We start from the raw sequence: 20059 nt of genomic DNA on the forward strand, positions 1-20059 counted from the left end.
ACTGTGATGCAATAAGGCGTGTCTTCTTATAAGAAGCAATGAAAGTCAATCCGATCATTTAATCCTTTCGGATGGATCGTAGTGAGACGGTCTATCCAGTATATTTCTCGTCTCAATAGGTACTGGCTGTTGTCTCTACCCGGTAGAATACTGGGTTGTTCCAACACTAGGAATCGTAGTTGGCTGGGGGTGTGATTGTGAAGTTCAAAATGTCGCTACCCACGCCTGGGATAGCGCTACTCAGCATTTTACTTGGTCCTACAGTCCCTAAAGGATTACCGGATAGCACCAATCTAATGTCAAAGACCAGACTTTGAAATTTTAATAACTTAGGAGTGCGATAGTCCTAACACCATATCAGCACAAGCTTAATGGCCACCACGACGTGAGGCTCCCGCAGCCCGGCACTGAAATCCGGCATTAATCCTACTCCCATTGGAGTAAAATGCTCGAAACGGTGTGAGATGACGCACCTCCACACTCAGGCACTCAGCTGTGCTAAGTATTGAGCCGCTTGAGGTGTCTGGTGCTGAAAAATCACAAGGGAAAGTGCACACCGCGGACGCCGACTGGCGCTTCTGGAACTGCTGCACAGCAGGGCGAGGAACGTAAGGACCGTGGGCCCCACGAGGCGGAAAGTCCTGAGGTGGGAGACGGCAGGGAGAACGGCAAATTGACTACCCCCCACGGCGAGGCACCCGACATTGGTTGTTATCGCCTGGGACAACATAACTCAAGTAAGCCTGCGATCCGAGCAGAAACATGTACTGAGAAGCGCCGCGGGGACACAAAGCGATAGCGGGCGGCCATAACGAGAGCATCGCAACTCGTTTAATCTGCCCACACAGCGCTGGCAAAACGGCACTTGAGGACGCGCTGCCTCCGACACCAGCTCATTGGGGAACGAGGGCACCCCATGCACTTGGAACATTGCGGGGCTATTGCGAAGTTTCATCCCCCCTTAAACATTGAAACGCAGAGAACAGGCCAAAGGGGCGTGCATTGGGGAATATCTTCTACGACCAAAGCCTAAACTGAGGCCACAGCACGAAGCCATTGCCTCCTCCACACCTTGCGCAACTGTGCGGACAGTCCACTCAATTTGGGGTCAGTGCCCTTGAGAAATCTTCTACCAAACAGCTAATTGCACACAGTACCACGCACTGCCAGAGTGGACAGGAACCTGCAAAGGCACTCCATACCGCAGAATCCGCAGCCAGACACGCACTAACTGCTGCCAACAGAGACAATGCCAGGATGGGGAAGCCAGATTCCCACCAACTGCGGCGGACATTTGACGGCAAAAAATCCACGAGTCAGCAGCAAGCAGAAGCGGACAACGGAGTAGAATTCTCGCAGCAGGACCAACAGCAGACATCAGGAGAAGACCTAAAATCGATTCTGGTGGAAGTCCGGCAAGGATTTGCAACCATTGCGGATAAAATGGACACAATGACGACACGAAAGGACGCGATAGCCTGCAAGATCGATGCACACGAGACACCCATACAAGAAGCGGAACAACGCATATCTGATTTCGAAGACACCACAAATCAAGTACAAAAGACTACGGCGCAGATAGATAAGTTACTCAAGATCATAGCAGCTAAAAATGAGGATATAGAAGCGCGAAGCAGGAGGAACAACATACACGTTTTGGGTATACCGGTAAGTACAAACACGGGCAAGATGGAAGAGTATATTGAGAAATTGCTAGTGGCTGCGGTTGGCACGGAACTACTCTCTCCTCATTTCATAGTGAAAAGGGCTCATCGATCCCTTGGACCGCAACGACCCTCTGGAAGCATGCCCATACCTATTATCGCCCGCCTGCTAAATTATAGAGACAGGGATGTCTCTGTACGGGTTGCCAGGGAGAAACAAAACAGCTGAACTACGATGGGACACCCTTTACCATGTACCCTGACTCCACGATGCATGTACAGCAGGAACAACTGAAGTTTTTGGCAGTGAAACAAAAACTGAGGCAGGCCCAAATCGACTACGCCCTATTATATCCAGCCCGACTTCGTGTCACCCACCAAGAGACTCAGACATTTTTCACAAAGCCTCAACAAGTGGAAGAATTTTTGAAGCAACTTAAAAAACAAAGAAGGCCGACACCGATATCTGAAGGCTCACCACGATCTTACTCGCCGGAAGGAGAATGAAAACCACAGAAGAATGCCATCAATCACTGACACAACATATCTCACGACTGGTGAACATGGTCAAGTTCGAAGAAGTTTTTGCGCAAACATGGGATAAGACACTGTACACAAGAGGACTGAGGCCTTAATACCAAAAGATACACCGGAGGGAGCGTGAAGCCATTTTGTAGCCTGACACCCTTGAAATCCATCCAGGGACTAGCAGCACGATGCTCAACACCTGGACTGACAAGAGGTATTCGTGGGTCACCCAGCTGCATTACCCCAACAGGGAGAACCCCAATACTGTTTTTGTATTGTTTATGCTTCTCTCAATCCTCTTCCCAAGTTCCAAATGGGAAGGGATGGACGTACTTGTTATAATGGAGCAGCTACTGGGTGTTGGGGAGGGGGGAGGGATACTCACAACTGGCATATTTGGGATGTTTCAGTGGGAGGGGGAGGTACAGGAGTTCAATAGTAACAGTGAAACAAATACACGGACTACTCTTAAAATGTATGTCTCTCTATATATGCAAATACCGATGTATGCATATTCACAACACCGTGGCCAGATTGTGACAAGCTGGTACAATGGCACAGGAGGATAGAAACACATTACGGGTGATATCTTGGAACATCATGGGCCTTGGAGATCCGAGGAAGTGATGGGAAGTCCTGGCCTATTTAGATAGACAGCAGATACACGTGGCCTTATGACAGGAAACCCACCTTTACCCAAAGGCTCTAAAGATCTTTGCCAGCGAATGGGCGGGCTGTCGACTTTTTTCGTCCTATTCATCCTGCGCCCGCGGTACGGCAATACTTTTTAAAAAACAAACCAGTTTTGAACTAGCGGGGGTGATAGAGGAGCCACATGGAAGATATGTCATTACATGGGGACGATTGGGCAGTGACTGAGTCACAATTGCGAATTGCTATGGACCCAACATAGACAGCTCCAAATTTTTCACCAATTTGTGGGGCAAAATATTGACCATTGGCTTCACTCGCATCACTACACCAACGCACAGGAGACGCTGTGGGGCATAATTGAGGAAGGTGGATTGATTGATAGCTGGAGGCACACACAACCACAACTACAGGAAGGTACTCACTTTACATTCCACAGAGGAACATAAGCTTGGATAGACTACTGCCTGCTTTCCAGAGGATTAGGGCCAGCTATATGTAATGTGACACACTTAGCTAGAACGTTCTCGGACCACTGTCCTGTGAAGGTATCGCTCACCCCACCAGGCTATGGCAGACCCAGACTGAGCTGGAGACTACAACCCACTGCCCTGTTGGATATAGTATTTCAGGCAGAATAAGGGGAGGAAATCAAAGATTTTTTGTCAGAAACAAAGGCTCTGTGGATAGCGTTGAACTAATATGGGAAGCTTTAAGGGAACGATTAGGGGTTTTTGCATCTCAAAGAGTTTTGGGGTACTAAAAGATATAAGGAACACACTATACACACTGGAGCGGGAACTACGAGGACTGGAGAGGCAAATTGGACAAGGAGAAGCAGGGTGAGTGCAAAAAGGTTTGAGAAAAATTATCTGAATAGGAGGACGAGGCACAGAGTCGATATTTAGGGGATGTTACTGGATGGCCCGCAAATATGGAGAGGGTGACAGGCAGGGTAAGGCACTAGCTGAGGGGATGAGATGCCCCCACTTCACTACTCACATATTAGAGATACAGGGACCTGGTGCACTGCCGCAACGAGACACACTAACCATCTTAGACACATTCATCACACATTACAGAACTTTATATACATCCCAGAGACACAGATCAATTGAACTAGATGATTTCATGGAAGAAGTTGGCTTAGTGATACACAAAGAGAATTCCTAAGCCTCTCATTCGAGATTGATGAAATAAAGGACGCAATAATGCAACTAAAGAACGGGAAGGCACCAGGTTCAGATGGCCTACCGGCTGAATTTTATAAAAGCTACATAATGGAACCAGTGTTAAAAGAGGTGTATGAGGAATCTCTGGAGATGGGCATGCTTCCCCCCTCGATGAGGGAAGCAATAGTTATGTCACTGCTGAAGCCCGGGAAACCCCCTGAGTCCTGCAACTCGTATCGTCCATTACCATTGATAAACTGCGAAACAAAGATTTTGGCAAAAGCACTGGCCAACCGACTAACTCTCCTAATGGACAAACCAATACGAATCAGGGTTTGTGCCGGGCAGAGCCACGTCCCAAATCTCAGAACTCTGTTCTCCCTGATCCAGACAGTAGCACCCGAATTCCCACTCGCCGCAGTGTTCCTAGATGCCACCAAGGCATTTCATTCGGTGGAGTGGGATTACTTATTTGGGGTATTATAGAGAATGGGCTTCCCACTTCTTTACTTATCTTGGAATAAATTATTATATCAACAACCCACAGCCAAGATATTGATCAATGACCACCTATCCCAGTGGATAACAATCTCAAGAGGCACCTGACAGGGGTACCCGCTATCCCCGCTCTTGTTTGCCATTGCGGTAGAACCGTTAGCTTCTAGGTTACGTCAGATCCACAAAGATTAAGCATTCCTCTGTTGTCTACGCCAAATATTAATATCACTATATGCGGACGACATGACGTTCTACATCATTGATCCCCAACATAATATAAACCCCATATTGCGAGAATTTATACGATTTAGCAGGTTTCTGGTGTTAATATAAACTGGGGGAAATCACAAGTCTTTCCTCTCACACCAGCAGTGATCCCCTTTCAAATTGACTTCCCGCTAGAATGGTGCGACACAGATCTACGATATCTTGGTATACAGATAACTAGAGATAAGGAAGAAACAAAAAGGGCAAACTAAGGTACGGCTATAACGGGACTCAACACTAACATTACGCGCTGGATATCGCTACCACTCATTTGCAGGACGCGCATCCCTTATAAAGATGGTCATCCCCCAGCAATTCCTCTATTTATTCCTCAATATCCCCTACCACCCTGGACGGCATTTTTTTTAACACGTTACACTCTGAATGAATCAGATTGCTCTGGGTTTGGGAAACAACGAGACTCTAATGGTCGACCCTAATAAGACCGTATGCTCAGGGGGTTTCAATATCCCCGATTTTGAAATATACTTCCTGTGCGCACAGGCACATTACGCCTACTATTGGATACATCCCCCTCGTTACACGCCACAAATAGCTATAGAAAATTGGCTCGCAGACCCAGTACCACTGAGTGGACTGATACATGGGCCTACTCGCACTCGTACAACGCCACCCACCACTATCACTGGTACGGTTGACGCATGGAATCAGATAACGTCTCTACTGGCCTCACCTCTCCATTACTCCCCTCGGCTTCCATTGACGTATCACCCCAACCTATCATTGTTACAAGAGAAGGGATTTCTAGGCTTGTGTAAACTATCTCATATTAACACCTGGGGAGACCTATTCCACGCAGGGGCATTTTGTTCCCTGGAGCATTTACTACAAGGAGTACAATGCACACCCTTGGACGTATTCCTTTACGTGCGCCTAAGGCAAGGAATGCGATTGATCATCCCCGATTTCCCACACGAACCATCAAACCTCATCCCATTACATCAAATGCTAGGGTCGACTGATGGAAAACATCTAGCGTCAGGCTTATACAACAATATACGGATGCACAGAGAAGGAATTACTAGTCCGTCTTGCTCGCATTGGGTGGAAGACCTAGGGTGAGAAATAACGGATGATCAGTGGCAGTATTGCTGTCTACAAACGGCACAGATTTCGGCCAGCTGCAGGCTGCGAGTGATACATTATAAATACTTGCACCGCCTGTATTATACACCGATTAAGAAATATAGGTTTAAGTTGACAGATACTGATAGCTGTGAACGATGCAAACAACCAGGGGTGCGATTCTTACAGCTAGCATGGGAATGCCCAAGAATTCAAGAGTTCTGGGAACAGATGCTTGAGGCGCTTCAGAAAATGACTGTCAGTGTGCTGGAGAGAGATCCATTGCTTGCACTTCTGAGGTGCACGGCACAGATACCCAAAACGTACAGAAAAATCCTCGCTATCTCACTATTATTAGCTAAGACACGAGGGGCCTGTAGGTGGGGGAGGGGCTGAGCCCCGAAATTTAAGTAATGGTTGACAGACCTAACATATTGTCAAGAGCAGACCTAGGCGGAATTATTGCCACATGCCTCCAAATCCAAAGACATATGGGAACTCCTTCAAGGATATCTCCTTTCACAACGCTCTGAGGATGTACATCCCACATCACTTGCAGATGCGTGAACGCCACGAGCTATCTTCCAACACCCACGCTCTTACTCAAGACACACATGCACCAAGCTTGCTCTGTATAACGGATGAGTAGGAACCTAGTATTAACGAAGAAGAACAGGCTGCCTAACGATGTGTACTGATAAATTGAACCCTTGAATAGTCCAAAAATGTCACCAAATCTTTACTTTTTTCTCTCTCATTATTCTGAATACCCTCTGTCATTACTTTGTGTACAATTGTATTGCTCCATCTACCATATTGAGGCTGAGACACTCGACTAAAGAGACTATTGCTATTGTGTTATGATTCACTGTAAAAAAAAATTGCTACGTACTGCTATGATATATGTTAAAAATCATAAATAAAGTTTTTTTTTTTTTTTAAAGTATAGTTTTTGGCACATATTTGCAAGCATGTACAGAGAGATACAAATCTTCCACATAAAGCAGGGCACTATTGTAGAAGACGGGAGAGCATGTCAGCCTTTGCTGTAAAATCACAGCTGTGTTGGAGAATGCTGGCTCAAAATGTTAAAGAAAAATAACAGCCTTACCACCTTCTTCCTTGATAACACAGGACACACAGCAGTTATACGCCTCTTGGTCCCCCAACGCATGTTCCACTATTACGCCCCTCTAGTTTAATGTGAGGAGAGAGATTCCACAATTGTTGCTGCAGCACATGGAGACATTTGGGGTGGTAATAGGGCATTTGGTTGTGCGCCCCAGCGTGCTGCAATGTGCAGTATACTGCAAAAACTCAGGCATGTTTATGTATCAGTTGTCACACCGTGCCATGGGGTCGCGCTAACCAAAAGCCGTGTGGAGACAGTAACAAAATGAAACCAGCTGAGGCTGCATCAAAATTAAGTGGTGCAGTCCCGATTAACGACTAAATAAAAAAAAAAGTGTCATGGTCCAGTTTAATGGTAAAGCGCGGAATGGGGCGCCTCGAAAAAAAAAAAAAAGGAGAAAATTACACGGTCTCGATTAAAATTAAAGCGTTGAATGGGATGCCTCGAAAAAGGAAAACCAAAAGCACGTGACCCAGGAGGACCCAGCTGCCACCCGGAGTTAACATTTGCAAAAGAGGAGGGACATGCACCTGCCTCCTATTTCAAAGTGACACAGCCAAACAAATGCGCGGGGGAGTCAGACCCACACAGGAAAGTTTTGAGTGATTACATGAAGCCTCCAACAGAGCAGCGCATGCGCTAGGCTCGAGCTAAAAATACACTTGTATATGAACTCAACACGTTAACCATAGAATATAAAAAAACAACAACTGATGGATAGAATGCAGAACAAGGTCATACATTCACCACAGTACAGAGATCTGGGCCTAAATCCATCGTTGTTTTCTCCCCAAGCCATTCCAGTTTGACCCAGACATATGCAAATCAGACCCTGCGCCCAATGGGAACAGTCAGGCCCGAACTGGCAGGCCAGGTCCTCCTTGGACTGGAAACAAGCATCCTAGGACCAGTTTCGGGGGTTAACCCCTCATCAGGGAGGATAACTTAACTCCAGTGGCATGGAGAGCACGAGCTAGCCTGAAACCGGTCCCAGGATGCTGATTTCCGGTCCAGAGAAGACATGGCTTGGCAGTTCGGGCTGGACTGTTCCCATGAGGCACAGGGTCAAGACTGATTTGCATATAGCTGGGTATGAACTGAGGTGGCAAAGCAAGCTAAAGAATGATGATGGATTTAACCCAGATCAGTGACTGTGGGCGAGTGTCTGAAAAGTAATATGTACATTTGTTAAGCAGGTCTAATGAATATATATTTATAAACATTATACACATTTATGCAAAGGAATAGACCTATCTCGATACATACAAAATCCAAATGAATGCTTGAACTGACAACATTTAACATGTACTAGGTAACTACACAATACTACTAGGCCCCAAACATGCCTAAAGCAAGCGTCGTTTTACAAGCGACTTAACTAAGTGCGCTAAGGCTGCAAAAAATGTGTAGAAGCGAACCTTACCCTGACATGCCTTTAATGAAAGCTTCACATAACACTGAGGAAGGTTTTTGATTAATAATGTTTTGACAATGCTTGCTACAAATCGTTTCTATGTTAGATGAAATTGAAACTTATTTCACACAAAATACAATGCATGAATAGAAAGATTCACCCTTTTGATGTCGTTTCCTCATTTTATAAAGAAAAGATGTGCTGCTGAATAATATTTTGATGCAGCTGATGTTTATGTTTATGTTTCGCATAGCTCGTTCTTTAGCGAACATGCAATTTATTTTGTCAGAAGGTTAGAAATGTAGTTATGCTCATGGTAAAAGGTGGCCTGGAAATCAAAAGGCCTCCTTCGTCGACACAATCCACATTTCATGATATTGGACTAGTGCTGAGGAGTGCAAGTACTCTCCCTTTCAAGTTAAAGTACAGGTAACTTAGTACCAGACAGCACCTGCCCATTTAAAGCACTGGCAGGAGAGATGATTAAGAAGGGACCATGAACGCCGTTTGAGAGTTTCAAAGAAAACGGGCTCCATGGAAGCAGAAGCACGCAGAAGGCAAGACGGGTTAATTACAAGCACAGAAATAAGATTCCACACAGAGATGAACGTGAAAGGAATAGGCCATGTCAAGTATTTCATTAAAATGCATCAAGTGTAAATTCACTGTAACATTTTTCAGTACATAACTCTTGATAACGGAAACCGGCTATCGGAGCTCATCCAAATACACCGACAGTGGGTGAAGGAAAGTACAGGCGCTGCACGCAGTGGAGAGGGGTAACCAGGGCACTCACCTTCACAAAGCAAAGAACGCCTTCCTCCACTTGACTCTCCTCTGCGGCCTCGGGGGGCTTCTCATCTTCCTCCTTCTCTTTTGTGGCAAAGACAGAAGCGACGCGAACGACTGGCAGAGGCAAGTGTCGTGGGACGAACCGGACCGAGCTGATGGGCATCGTCCACAGCTTGATCTTCTTGAACGACTTGGCCTTGGCAGAGTAACGAGACTCACAAACGTATACATCATCATCCCTGAAGTTTTCAGGACATAGCTTAAAGTACTCCTAAGCAAAGAGAAAAACAACAACAAAATGCAGACATTAAGTGATGGCAAAACAGTTCTGCTTTGATCTTCTCCTACAAACAATGTTAACGTACAAGTAAATCTCGGACTATACTCTCCTCTTCCAGATACGTCTACTTGCTGCACACCACAAAGAATGTTTAGGTCCGGTAAGGCAAAGCCAAGTACTATCACTCATGCACAATCGCAGCAATAGTTGTGCAACGTGAGGTGCGATGACTCTGCATCATCTACGGGATGCGAGATGCCTTCTAGGAGCCCCTCCTGGAAGGGATGGCTGTCCTGCCATGGTAATGTCTCTATGAAGTGCTGGAGGCAATCCGATAGAGCACCCTAGCACGGCAGCAATGCTAGCCATCTTTATGACTCTAGCCGAGGTCCTGTATATTTTTCCTTTCTCCAGAATCATCCACCTCGTTATAAGGAGACAGCGGAGGTCGGTCGCATAGCATGCTACTTCCTGGCCACGGCTACAATCACAGAATCAAGTTGCAGTGCTATGAAGCACACGGTCCTGGATGGAGTGGTGTGTATCTTTTCAAAAGTCTAGCTGAAGCAGACTTGGCCGATAAAGGAGTCAGAAAAAGCTCAATAGCCCTTTCCAAATAACTTAGAAGCAAAGCTAGAAGTGGTCAGGAGTCCGACCTATGGTGGAGAGATCTCAATAATAAAGTGGTTGCAGGTGGAACAGGCATCGGTATGCTGAGCTTCGCTGCTCCTCTGATGAGAACGTCATCAAAGGTTGATTTTTGTCTACTGGGGAAACATGATAGGAGGAGGTGAACCTGATAACTTAGTGGATAACATTTCCGATGAATATTGAGGAAGATGATGTAGATGTTCCAGAAAATGAGATCACACAGGAGAACAGAATCTTCTAGAATGCCACAAGCATCTAAACTGAGACACTTGTAATCAACTTAAGCTTCTTGGTAGTTTTGCAGAACAGGGCCCATCCGCTGTACCTGTATCCAGGGCAATAGACCCTGAAGCGTGTGATTCATGGAGGCAGCTCCATTAATCTGCCCTCCTTGCCAAGATGCAGGACATATACTTGTCCATCCGCACATCAGTAAGTGGGTTTGGAGGATGTATCACTTCCTTGTTGTCCTGAGAAAGTCCCGGATCCAAAGTCTAAACAGGTCGAAAGGTCAACAATGAACTAAATTAATATACAGATTGACTGATACGGGGCAAAATAAGGAGTTGATTAATTGCCCCCTTTTGACTAACTTTGAACTTAACAGTTCACAGGCTTTTGGTAATATAATACAGGCTGTACATTATTCTGTTCTGATTTCACTGTGACAAGCAGTACTTCGATCTCACCATATGGAACACCATGTTGTCTTACAATTCCTAAATATATCGTGATTTGGCTAAGTGGTGTGCTGTACATCACCAATCTGTTAAGGGGGAATCGAGGACCCATTACCAAATAATTTGTTGTTAAAAAAATAAAAAAATCTCTCTATATATATTTTTGGTACCGTTCCGGCAGAATAGTTTTGGAATTCTCTACATCTAGAATCAGATAACTCCTCTCATATTGAGGCCAGTACCGGTGACTCAAATGCTAAAGTGTGCATCAAGGTGGTCGCCCTAATGGGTTTTTGTTGTCTCTAACACAAGCAGCATGCTTGACGAAAAAGAAAGACAGAATAAGGGTTGGTTCTGCCCTTCTGCTCAGAGGCCTACAGGCAGTGTGGGCATCAAAGCCACTTCATAAGAGACACTTCAGATATTAAGAAAAAAAATCGAGATTCTTTGGAAAGCATAGGTTTGCACCCAAAATGTTCCTGGAGGAAAAGGTCCTTTGAGTTTGGTTCTGGCTACCAGTTCAGAACAAAATGAATGCAGCACTGCACCTTGGTTCTCATCTTGTGCTTACCACTGCGTTCACGATGGGAAGGCGGGGACCACCGCCTTTGCTTTTAGTGGTACAGCTTATGGCAAGGACATTCCCCTCCCAAGCAACCACTAGTGGCTTCAAGATGGTGATCTAGATTAGGGCTTCAGTTGTAGTCTAAATCCTAACGTGAGGCCATGTCAATTTACAGGCGGCCTTGCGACGTAGGAGGAGGAACAATCCATGCACAAGTCCCTCCTCTTTTCTGCACAAACATCACACGAGGGCCTTTGATGACCATTCTCCACCAACACTTGGATTAGGGTTTCAAATATGGATTCCTAGAGATACTCCCCCCCCCCCCCCCCCCGCCCCCACCTCCTGAAAAGGAAGGCCATGAATAAAGCCCTTTAAAACACTAACACTGGCAGATGTTGTCCCTAGTCCAATGCCGCACAAGGCTGGAGCTCTCCACTGGAGGTGTCAGAGTCTATTTGACAGTCAGAATGCAGTTTATTAAAGTCAACGAACCCCAAGCATAGTGCACTGGGGATTTGGGCACACATCTGGGCCCATTGTCAACAAGTGACATGAGACTGGAACACAAGCAAAGTATAAATAACTAATTACTACAGCTTGGGACAGTGAAGGAAATTCGTTCCTGGTGCTGACTGACAGCACAAAAATGTTGCGTCTCTGGAGCAAGGGGAGGCTGTTTCCAGAGAAGAACAGGACAGATCACCATCTGGCCAGCATAGTGCCATCTTCCTGGAAACATGCAGAGGCCTCTCACTAGCGGGAAACTACAGGCCAATATCCCTGCTGTTTTGTGTGGGCAAGGTACTGGAAAAGTACCTCAATCAGCAACTATCAGCGTTTTTGGAAAAAATAACATATTCCATCCCACTGGCCCGACGCAATACTGAGACTGCTCTGTTAGATGTGGAGGATCCTAAAATGAGTCGAGCTCAAGGGGTTCAGCAGCTGTCATTCTGTTGCATTTGAGCGCGGACCTTTGACTGATCTCAGTGCTGCTGCAGAGGATACAATATTCAGGGGTAACCGACCTAGCACAGAAATGTCTCTCTTCGTTTTTAAAGGCTAAGAGTCTTCAGGTCTATGACGAGCCGTTTTACTCCGAGTCTTTTTCCCTTAAGTGCGGAGTGCCCGAGGTGTTCTCACTGAGACCCACACTATTTAACTTGCACATCCGTCCCTTGCCCAAGACGGTCAAGTCTTATGATAAACAGATTGCAATTTCCTTAAATCCGGAAACCTTTCCATAGCCGACCAGATTAAACCAGGCCTGAAGAAGGTAGCAGACTGGATGGCAGCCTGCGGCCTCAAACTCAATGGAGACAAAACTGAGGTGATGGTGGCTGGCAAGGACTTTAACTGCTGGTCCACGGTTTGGTGGCCAGATTCCCTAGGCAACCATCCCTTGCCAAAAGCTACGATAAAAACCTAGGCTTCTGGCTGGTTAGTAAACTTTCTGTGAGTCTCCAGTAGGGAAATTGGTGGCGAGCTGCTATGGCTATCAAAGAATGCTAAGATCTAAGGTTTTTGCTTTCTTCCTCATGGAAGACTGTGGATCAGGCCTTCGTTCTTTTATGCCTGGACAACGGCAATTCTCTTTATTTGGGATTCCCCACTATGTCCTAAGGAGACTGAAGGTGGTGCAATATCCAGCTCCCGTCTGCTGACAAAGATAACAAAGCTTCACCTGGTCTCAGGGTCATTGACCTCCTTGCATTGGACCCACCAAACAGAGGACCCAATTTAAATCTCTCTGAATCTCCCGAGTTTATCACAAGAAAGGGCCATGTGCGGTTAAATCACTTGATTCAACCTTATATGCCCACCACAAGCTTGCAATCCGCAACTTTACATCCGGCGGTGGCCCTGATAATTCAGAAAGTGAGAAGTGGTGGGCATCCCTTTTCCAAATTGCGGAATGCTCTGCCTGTCAGGTTACGGATAATGGAAGATGAACGGAGTATTAGGAAGCAGCTTAAATCCTGGCTGCATTTCTAATCTGGTTGTGTCTGGGTCCTGAACTATGTTCGTAGCTGGGAGACTCATCCTGGGCAGTCATGCACTTAACACATTCCCTGAGTACAACAGAACAGAATGGATGAGGACTTCCAAACAGTGATACACGGAGTGCAAGTATAACAAGGCAGATGACCTCAGATCCGAATTTCAAGAACGGAGCAACAACAAATGATGGTGAATGATTTTGTCTATAGGGGGAAACGATAAATGCATATGGTTCACCTCCTGGTTTCCAGAGCAAGGATCATTGGTGCATGTTTTTCCTACCGACTACAGACGGACAGTTCCTTAAGGAGTTTCCTCCAATTCCCCTGTAGCACATGCTCCTGCATCGGGAGCTTCATGGTGCCAAAATGGGCTCCAGAATTATACTCTCTGTTCACCCTCACTTTCAGATAGCTGCAAACAACAGATTTCTAATCTGGGACAAGAGCAGGTTAATGCACCATAATTCAGTGTGTCCCTTTAGCCTCTCCACCCGTATCCTACAGTTTTAGAATTTGAACTTTTGGACTTTCTGTACAAGTTCATGGGATGACTGACCAATCCCTGTGCAGGGCCCACTACAAACCAAGCAAAACGTGGAAGACATCTTTCAAACATCACTTACAAAATAGAGTGCATCCTGCCCTGAGCTACAGGAACTGTTGCCATAGCTTTCACAGTGCAAACACAAATCTTGATGGACAGAATGCAGAACAATGTCAAACATTCACCGCAGTACAGAGATCTGGTCCGAAATCCATCAGGTTTTTTTTTGCTCACAATGTCATTCCAGTTTGGACCCAGCCATATGCAAATCAGTTTTGACCCTGTGCCTCATTAGAACAGTCTAGCCCAAACTGATAGGCCAGGTCCTCCCTGGACCAGAATCAAGCTTCCTAGGACCGGTTTCAGGGTTTCTGCCGTCTTCAGCCAGGCTTGCTTGCTTGCTTGACTCCTGTGGCATAGAGAGCACAGAACCCAGGTCTGGGCATAACCGTCCCACTGAGTCCCAGGATGCTTGTTTCCGGTCATTAAATCACATAGAATGACTGCGCTGCATTTTTTTAAATCGTGAAACAGGCTACAGGATGGGAGCTTAACGTAGCGTGTGTCATCATTGTGACAAACTCAACTAAACCCCTTTCCCACTTGCGCATCACCCAACTGATGGTTGAAGATGAAGCAGGGCCATGTCGGAACTCATGGGTCTTATTTCCAGGAGTTGGCCATCTTAGCAAGGAAATCCTTTAGAAAACAACACAGTTGGCAACCACCCCAATACTACAAACGTGCCCCCTCACCTGAAACGTTGCCAGATGGATCTAATACGCCTGGGCAATACTGGACGCGGATAAATCCGCTGGACCTCAACCAGACATTTAAAGAAATAAATAGGAACAAATGGGGTTGGTTGTTTTGTCTAAACTACCAAACAGAAAAGCTTGAATCCCACATTCCTTCTACATGCAACGCTTCGTAGTGAAATCCTATGAACTCTTGTATAGCCAATGTGTGTTTTTGTTCAATGCTTGCATGCAGTTGAACTGTTCTTTTGCATAATGCTCGGATAACCACCGAGTGACGTTGGCACTCAAACATGCAAAAATACATTGAAAGTAATAAATAAGCAACACCCAAACGCTGGATGTGAAAAGAGTCAGCAGCTCTTATATGGAAAAAAATACACCTTGGCAAAGTGCAACTCAGCAGCTTGTAGCCTTTAACTGGTCACGAATGTGGCAGCAGGTGGATAAAGTCACCTTCACAAAGTGCTTGTCAGGCTCCATCATAGTTGCCTACCAGAAGCAAACTGACAACTTCGAGGCCATGCCTGGCTCATTCAGCTAGAAAGGACACGACAGACTGTTCAAGGCCACCAAGCTTCTGGTGGAGATCTCCAAACCAGAGAGCTATCCGCCGAGAACTCCAAGCACTCTGGAAACTGCAGAAGCAGTGGGTCAGGTGATGCTGAAGAACCTGTTTTGGTGAAGTAGGAACACGGTCAGCCTTTTTAGGTTACTGCTATGTATTCTATCCAGATAACACCTCGATCAATGAAAGATCCAGATATGGAGAAGGATCGTTTACTGACTGGTAACGGTTGTTCTTTCTTAATGGTATCTATCAGTTCTAAGACGTCCCTCTCGGGCTCCAAGGTGAGTTGCTTATTCGGTTTTATTTGTTTTGACGCGTTACAGAATTTCAGGAAGTGTGGTGACAGGGGAGCTTGTCAAGGCAGGCAGGTATAGGTATAAATAAGCTCAATTAAATCTAGAAAAAAGCCCTGTGGTTGGATTCTGGCATAATGACAAAACATGTTACATATTTTATTTTTATTGGAGGATTTCCAGATTAACAGGGAGCACAATTCAAATAGAACATCAATCCATGAATGATCCATTCCAGTAGAAACAGATGTTTTGTTTCACTGCTCCTACTAGGCGCACAACCTTTAAATGCAGTAAAACCCTCCCACCAGGATATTAAAAACGTTAATTTACAAGTCAGACAATTATCACAAGAATATGTCTGGAGCACATTTTCCCAACCGAGTTGATTAGACTTACCTTAACAAACATGACCACACATTTGCCGAGAATTTTGCTAATAGGCACTTTGTTGTAATAGTCGCTCTTAAAAACTTCTTTCTCTAAAAACTTCCGAGTGGCAAGGTGGAATGTTTCCTTTGGACGATAAAACCAGCAGCCGTACAGCCATTTCTCACCTGAACAAGACATGAAGAATAACAGGTTGAGCAGCCGTGCCGCATAATAAAGGACATTGCCACCGTACAGACCTCTTAAACTCTTCCATCCAAAATCCTGCTCCCAATCTCCGAGGAGAGACCCCTCCTCTTGTACAGCGCTCTATGGCTTTACAGACTGGTTTATGCTTTAGATGTGCACAGATAAAGTGAGAAGTCCGACACACACTGGTAATTATGTGATGTAGCAGCAAACACAAAGAGAACGAACCTTGGGACTTCAGGGATATTTAATATGTAAATCCACAACCCAGATAAAGCCAAGAAAGAAAAGGTTAATGGACTGAAGCAACAGCTTCGAGCCTTAGACTATTCCAGATTCAAACTCTCTGCATGATTCTGGCAGCGGGCGCTTTTAAGTGCTAATGCACAAGTTACTACTTGTGTAACAATATATCTGTAAGAGACAATAATTAGTGATAGATTCCTTATCTTAGAATATCCCCAGGCGTCAGACTGGATCCGGAAACTTTTGCGTAGCAATACCCCTGCGCATCGGTAGGCGTTGTCCGCAGCTCCGCGTTAGTCGTCGGCATCGTTAGCGCTGGAATGACGTCGCTGGAGGACGCCACCCTCGCGCGCTGACGTCAGTTCTTATACACAGCTTTTCCGCGCCAGATACGCAGAGCCATGATAGAACCAACACTGGTGCCATGAAACTAGGGCCCTGAAAGGGGATGACCGTAACCCTAGATATCGGTTCGCAGAACAGGGAGGATGGGTGAGTCGGTAAGGAATCTATCACTAACTAATGTCTCTTACAGATATATCGTTACACAAGTAGTAACTTGTGCATCTGAAAGACACTTTAGTGATAGATTCCTTACCTTAGAATAGATACCCCAGCAATACCAACCCCGGTGGTGGGTCTGCGAACCAATAATCACACCAGAAAGCCCTGGAGGACGGAACGGCCAAAGAAGCCAACCCTCCGGACTGGTCTGTCGAGGCAGTAGTGTCTCGCGAACGTGTGCAGCGAGGCCCACGTAGCCGCCTGGCAAATGTCCTGCAAGGGGACTCCTCGGCCCAGGGCAGTAGTAGTCGCCGTTGCCAGAGTGGAGTGGGCCCTCAGCCCAACAGGAGGCTCCTTCCGAGCCAAAGAGTAGCACGCTTTGATGCACAGAACGACCCACCGAGAGATGGTCCGTTTATGTACCGCCCGTCCCTTCTTCGCACCCACGTAGCCAACAAACAGTTGGTCATCCACCCGGAACTGGCGTGTGCGATCCATGTAAAATGAAAGCGCACGTTTTGGGTCCAGACGGTGGAGCCTCTCCCTCTTTCGAGGGATGCGGAGGCGGAAAGAAGGTGGGCAAGGTGATGGACTGACCGATGTGGAAGGCTGTGACTACCTTGGGCAGGAAACAGGGTTTTGTCCGCAACACAACCTTCTCCGGATGGACAGAAAGGAAGGGAGGTTTAGAGGAAAGAGCCTGGAGCTCACTCACTCTCCTGGCAGAGGTGATGGCAACCAGGAAAGCAGTCTTAAGGGTAAGAAGACGTAGAGGACAATTACAAAGCGGCTTAAAGGGAGCGCACATCAAGTAAGTTAGAATCAGGTTCAAGTCCCACTGGGGCATCACAAAAGGAACAAGAGGGAACATATGAGTGATGCCCTTCAAGAATCTGTTGACAATGGGGGACTTGAACAAAGATTCTGATCAGGTAGCCTTAAGAAGGCTGAAAGGGCAGAAAGGTAGCCCTTGATAGTGCCCAGAGCAGAGCCCTGCTGGGCAAGAGAAAGAAGGAAGAGGGGCATTGAGAGGATCCACAGCCTTTGCTGTGCACCATGCCACAAATCTGTTCCACCTGCAGGCGTATACCGACTTTGTGGAGGGACGCCTGGCTGCCAGAATGACATGACAGACTTCAGGAGGCAAGTCAAATGGCCTCAATTGTCGCCGCTCAATCTCCAAGCATGGAGGTGGAGACTGGACAGGTTCGGGTGGAGGACCGTCCCCTGCTGCTGCGACAGAAGGTCCTCCTGAAGAGGCAGACGGATCAGGGGGATCGACTGACCTACTGAGTAGCTCGGGATACCAGTACCTTCGTGCCCAGTCCGGAGCCACAAGGATGACTTGTGCCTGGTCGCGCTTGGGTTTCTTCAGCACTCTGGGCAGAAGTGGTATAGGCAGAAAGGCGTACAACAGACCGCAACTCCACTCGCGCCTAAAGGCGTCCCCGAGCGAGTGCCGCCTTGGAAATTCCAGCGCGCAGAACTGATGACATTGCGCGTTCTCTTCGGTGGCGAATAGATCTAACCAAGGCTCTCCCCACTGCAGAAAGAGGCCTTTCGCCACGTCCGAGTTCAGACGCCATTCGTGATCCATCATGCACCTTCGGCTGAGCTCGTCCACCCTGGCGTTCAGAGAACCTGCCAGGTGTTGAACCACCAGGGTCACATCCTGATGTGCCAGCCACTGCCAGAGGCGCAGAGCATCCTGGCAGAGGGTCCATGACCCCACCCTGCCCTGTTTGTTGCAGTACCACATGGCGGTGGTGTTGTCCGTAAACACCTGCACTACACTCCCCCGGACAGAGGGGAGGAATGCCTTCAATGCTAGACGAATCGCCCGCAGCTTCAGAAGGTTGATATGGAGCCGGGACTCCGCCGGAGACCAGAGGCCTCTGATCTCCGCCTCTCCCATGTGGCCTCCCCAACCCAGGAGGGACGCGTCCATCACAACTACGTGCACTGGCTGGGTAAGGGAGAGGGATCTGCCGCTTACCCAATCGCTGTCCGTGAGCCACCACTGCAGTTGTCTCGCAGTGCCCTCTGAGATCATGACATGGTCGGACAGGTTGCCCTGATGCTGGGCCCACTGAAATTTCAGGTCCCACTGCAGAGACCGCATCCCCCACCTGGCGTGATGCACCAGAAGGATGCAGGAGGACATCAGCCCCAGAAGCCGCAGCGTCAACCTGACCGAGACCCGGAATAAAGGCTGAAAGAATGGAATCAGAGCCTAAATATCCCGGACCCGCTGTTCGGGAGGATAAACCCGAAACTGTGCCGAGTCTAGGACCGCTCCGATGAAGAGGAGCTTCTGAGAGGGACACAGGTGTGACTTAGGCACGTTGATGGAAAACCCCAGCTGGTGCAGGAGGTCCGCCGTTGTCTGGAGGTGGCTGACGACTGTCTGGGGCGAGCCCGCCTTCAACAACCAGTCGTCGAGGTAGGGAAAGACTGAAACCTCTAACCTGCGCACATGAGCTGCGACCACCGCCATCACTTTCGTGAACACCCGTGGGGCGCTGGTAAGGCCGAAGGGGAGCACAGTAAACTGAAAGTGCTCGTGGCCTACCGTGAACCGCAGGTAGAGCTGGTGGGCCGGCAGAACGGGGATGTGGAAATAAGCGTCCTGCAAGTCCAACGCTACCATCCAGTCTCCTGGGTCCAGGGCAGCTAAGACCTGAGCCAATGTCAGCATTTTGAACTTCTCCTTCCGGAGAAAGCCGTTGACGTTCCGTAGGTCCAAGGTAGGGCGCAGGCCCCCTTTGCCCTTCTTGGGTACCAGAAAGTAGTGGGAGTAACAACCACACCCTACTTCTGGCCCAGGAACGCGCTCGATGGCCCCCTTGGCCAAGATGGCCGTAACTTCCTCTTGCAGAAGTTGCAAATGATCCCCCGACACGCGGTGGTATTGCGGTGGCATGGCTGGAGGGGTCGTCTCAAAGGGGAGGGAGTAGCCCCTTCGGACGATTTGCAGCACCCACCTGTCCGACGTGACAGTGCACCAGTGGAAGTGGTGATGGCGAACCCTGCCCCCCCACTGGCGTCACATGGGCCTGAAAGCACGGACTAGGAGGGTTTTGAGGCAGATGCTGCAGGGGAAGGTGTGGACTGGCCTCGCCGTTGTCCCCGACCGCCGCCACAGCGGTTTCCACGGCCGCCACCGCGCTGTGTATTA

The 20059-nt window shown here is 47.5% G+C and overlaps 1 protein-coding gene across 7 annotated transcripts in view; it reads right to left on the bottom strand.

The window, feature by feature from the left end:
* Positions 1-20059, bottom strand: part of PBRM1 (polybromo 1) — a 368051-nt gene that overhangs the window by 135086 nt on the left and 212906 nt on the right. For all 7 annotated transcript variants that reach the window (XM_086939413.1, XM_086939411.1, XM_086939408.1 and 4 more), the window contains exons 19-20: positions 15952-16109; positions 9209-9475 (exon numbers count right to left, since the gene is read on the bottom strand). In XM_086939413.1, the coding sequence (XP_086795539.1) occupies positions 9209-9475; positions 15952-16109 (425 nt within the window). The remainder of the gene's footprint in view (positions 1-9208; positions 9476-15951; positions 16110-20059) is intronic.

The sequence above is a fragment of the Lissotriton vulgaris genome, chromosome 9, assembly GCF_964263255.1.
Source record: "Lissotriton vulgaris chromosome 9, aLisVul1.2, whole genome shotgun sequence".
NCBI lineage: Eukaryota > Metazoa > Chordata > Amphibia > Caudata > Salamandridae > Lissotriton > Lissotriton vulgaris.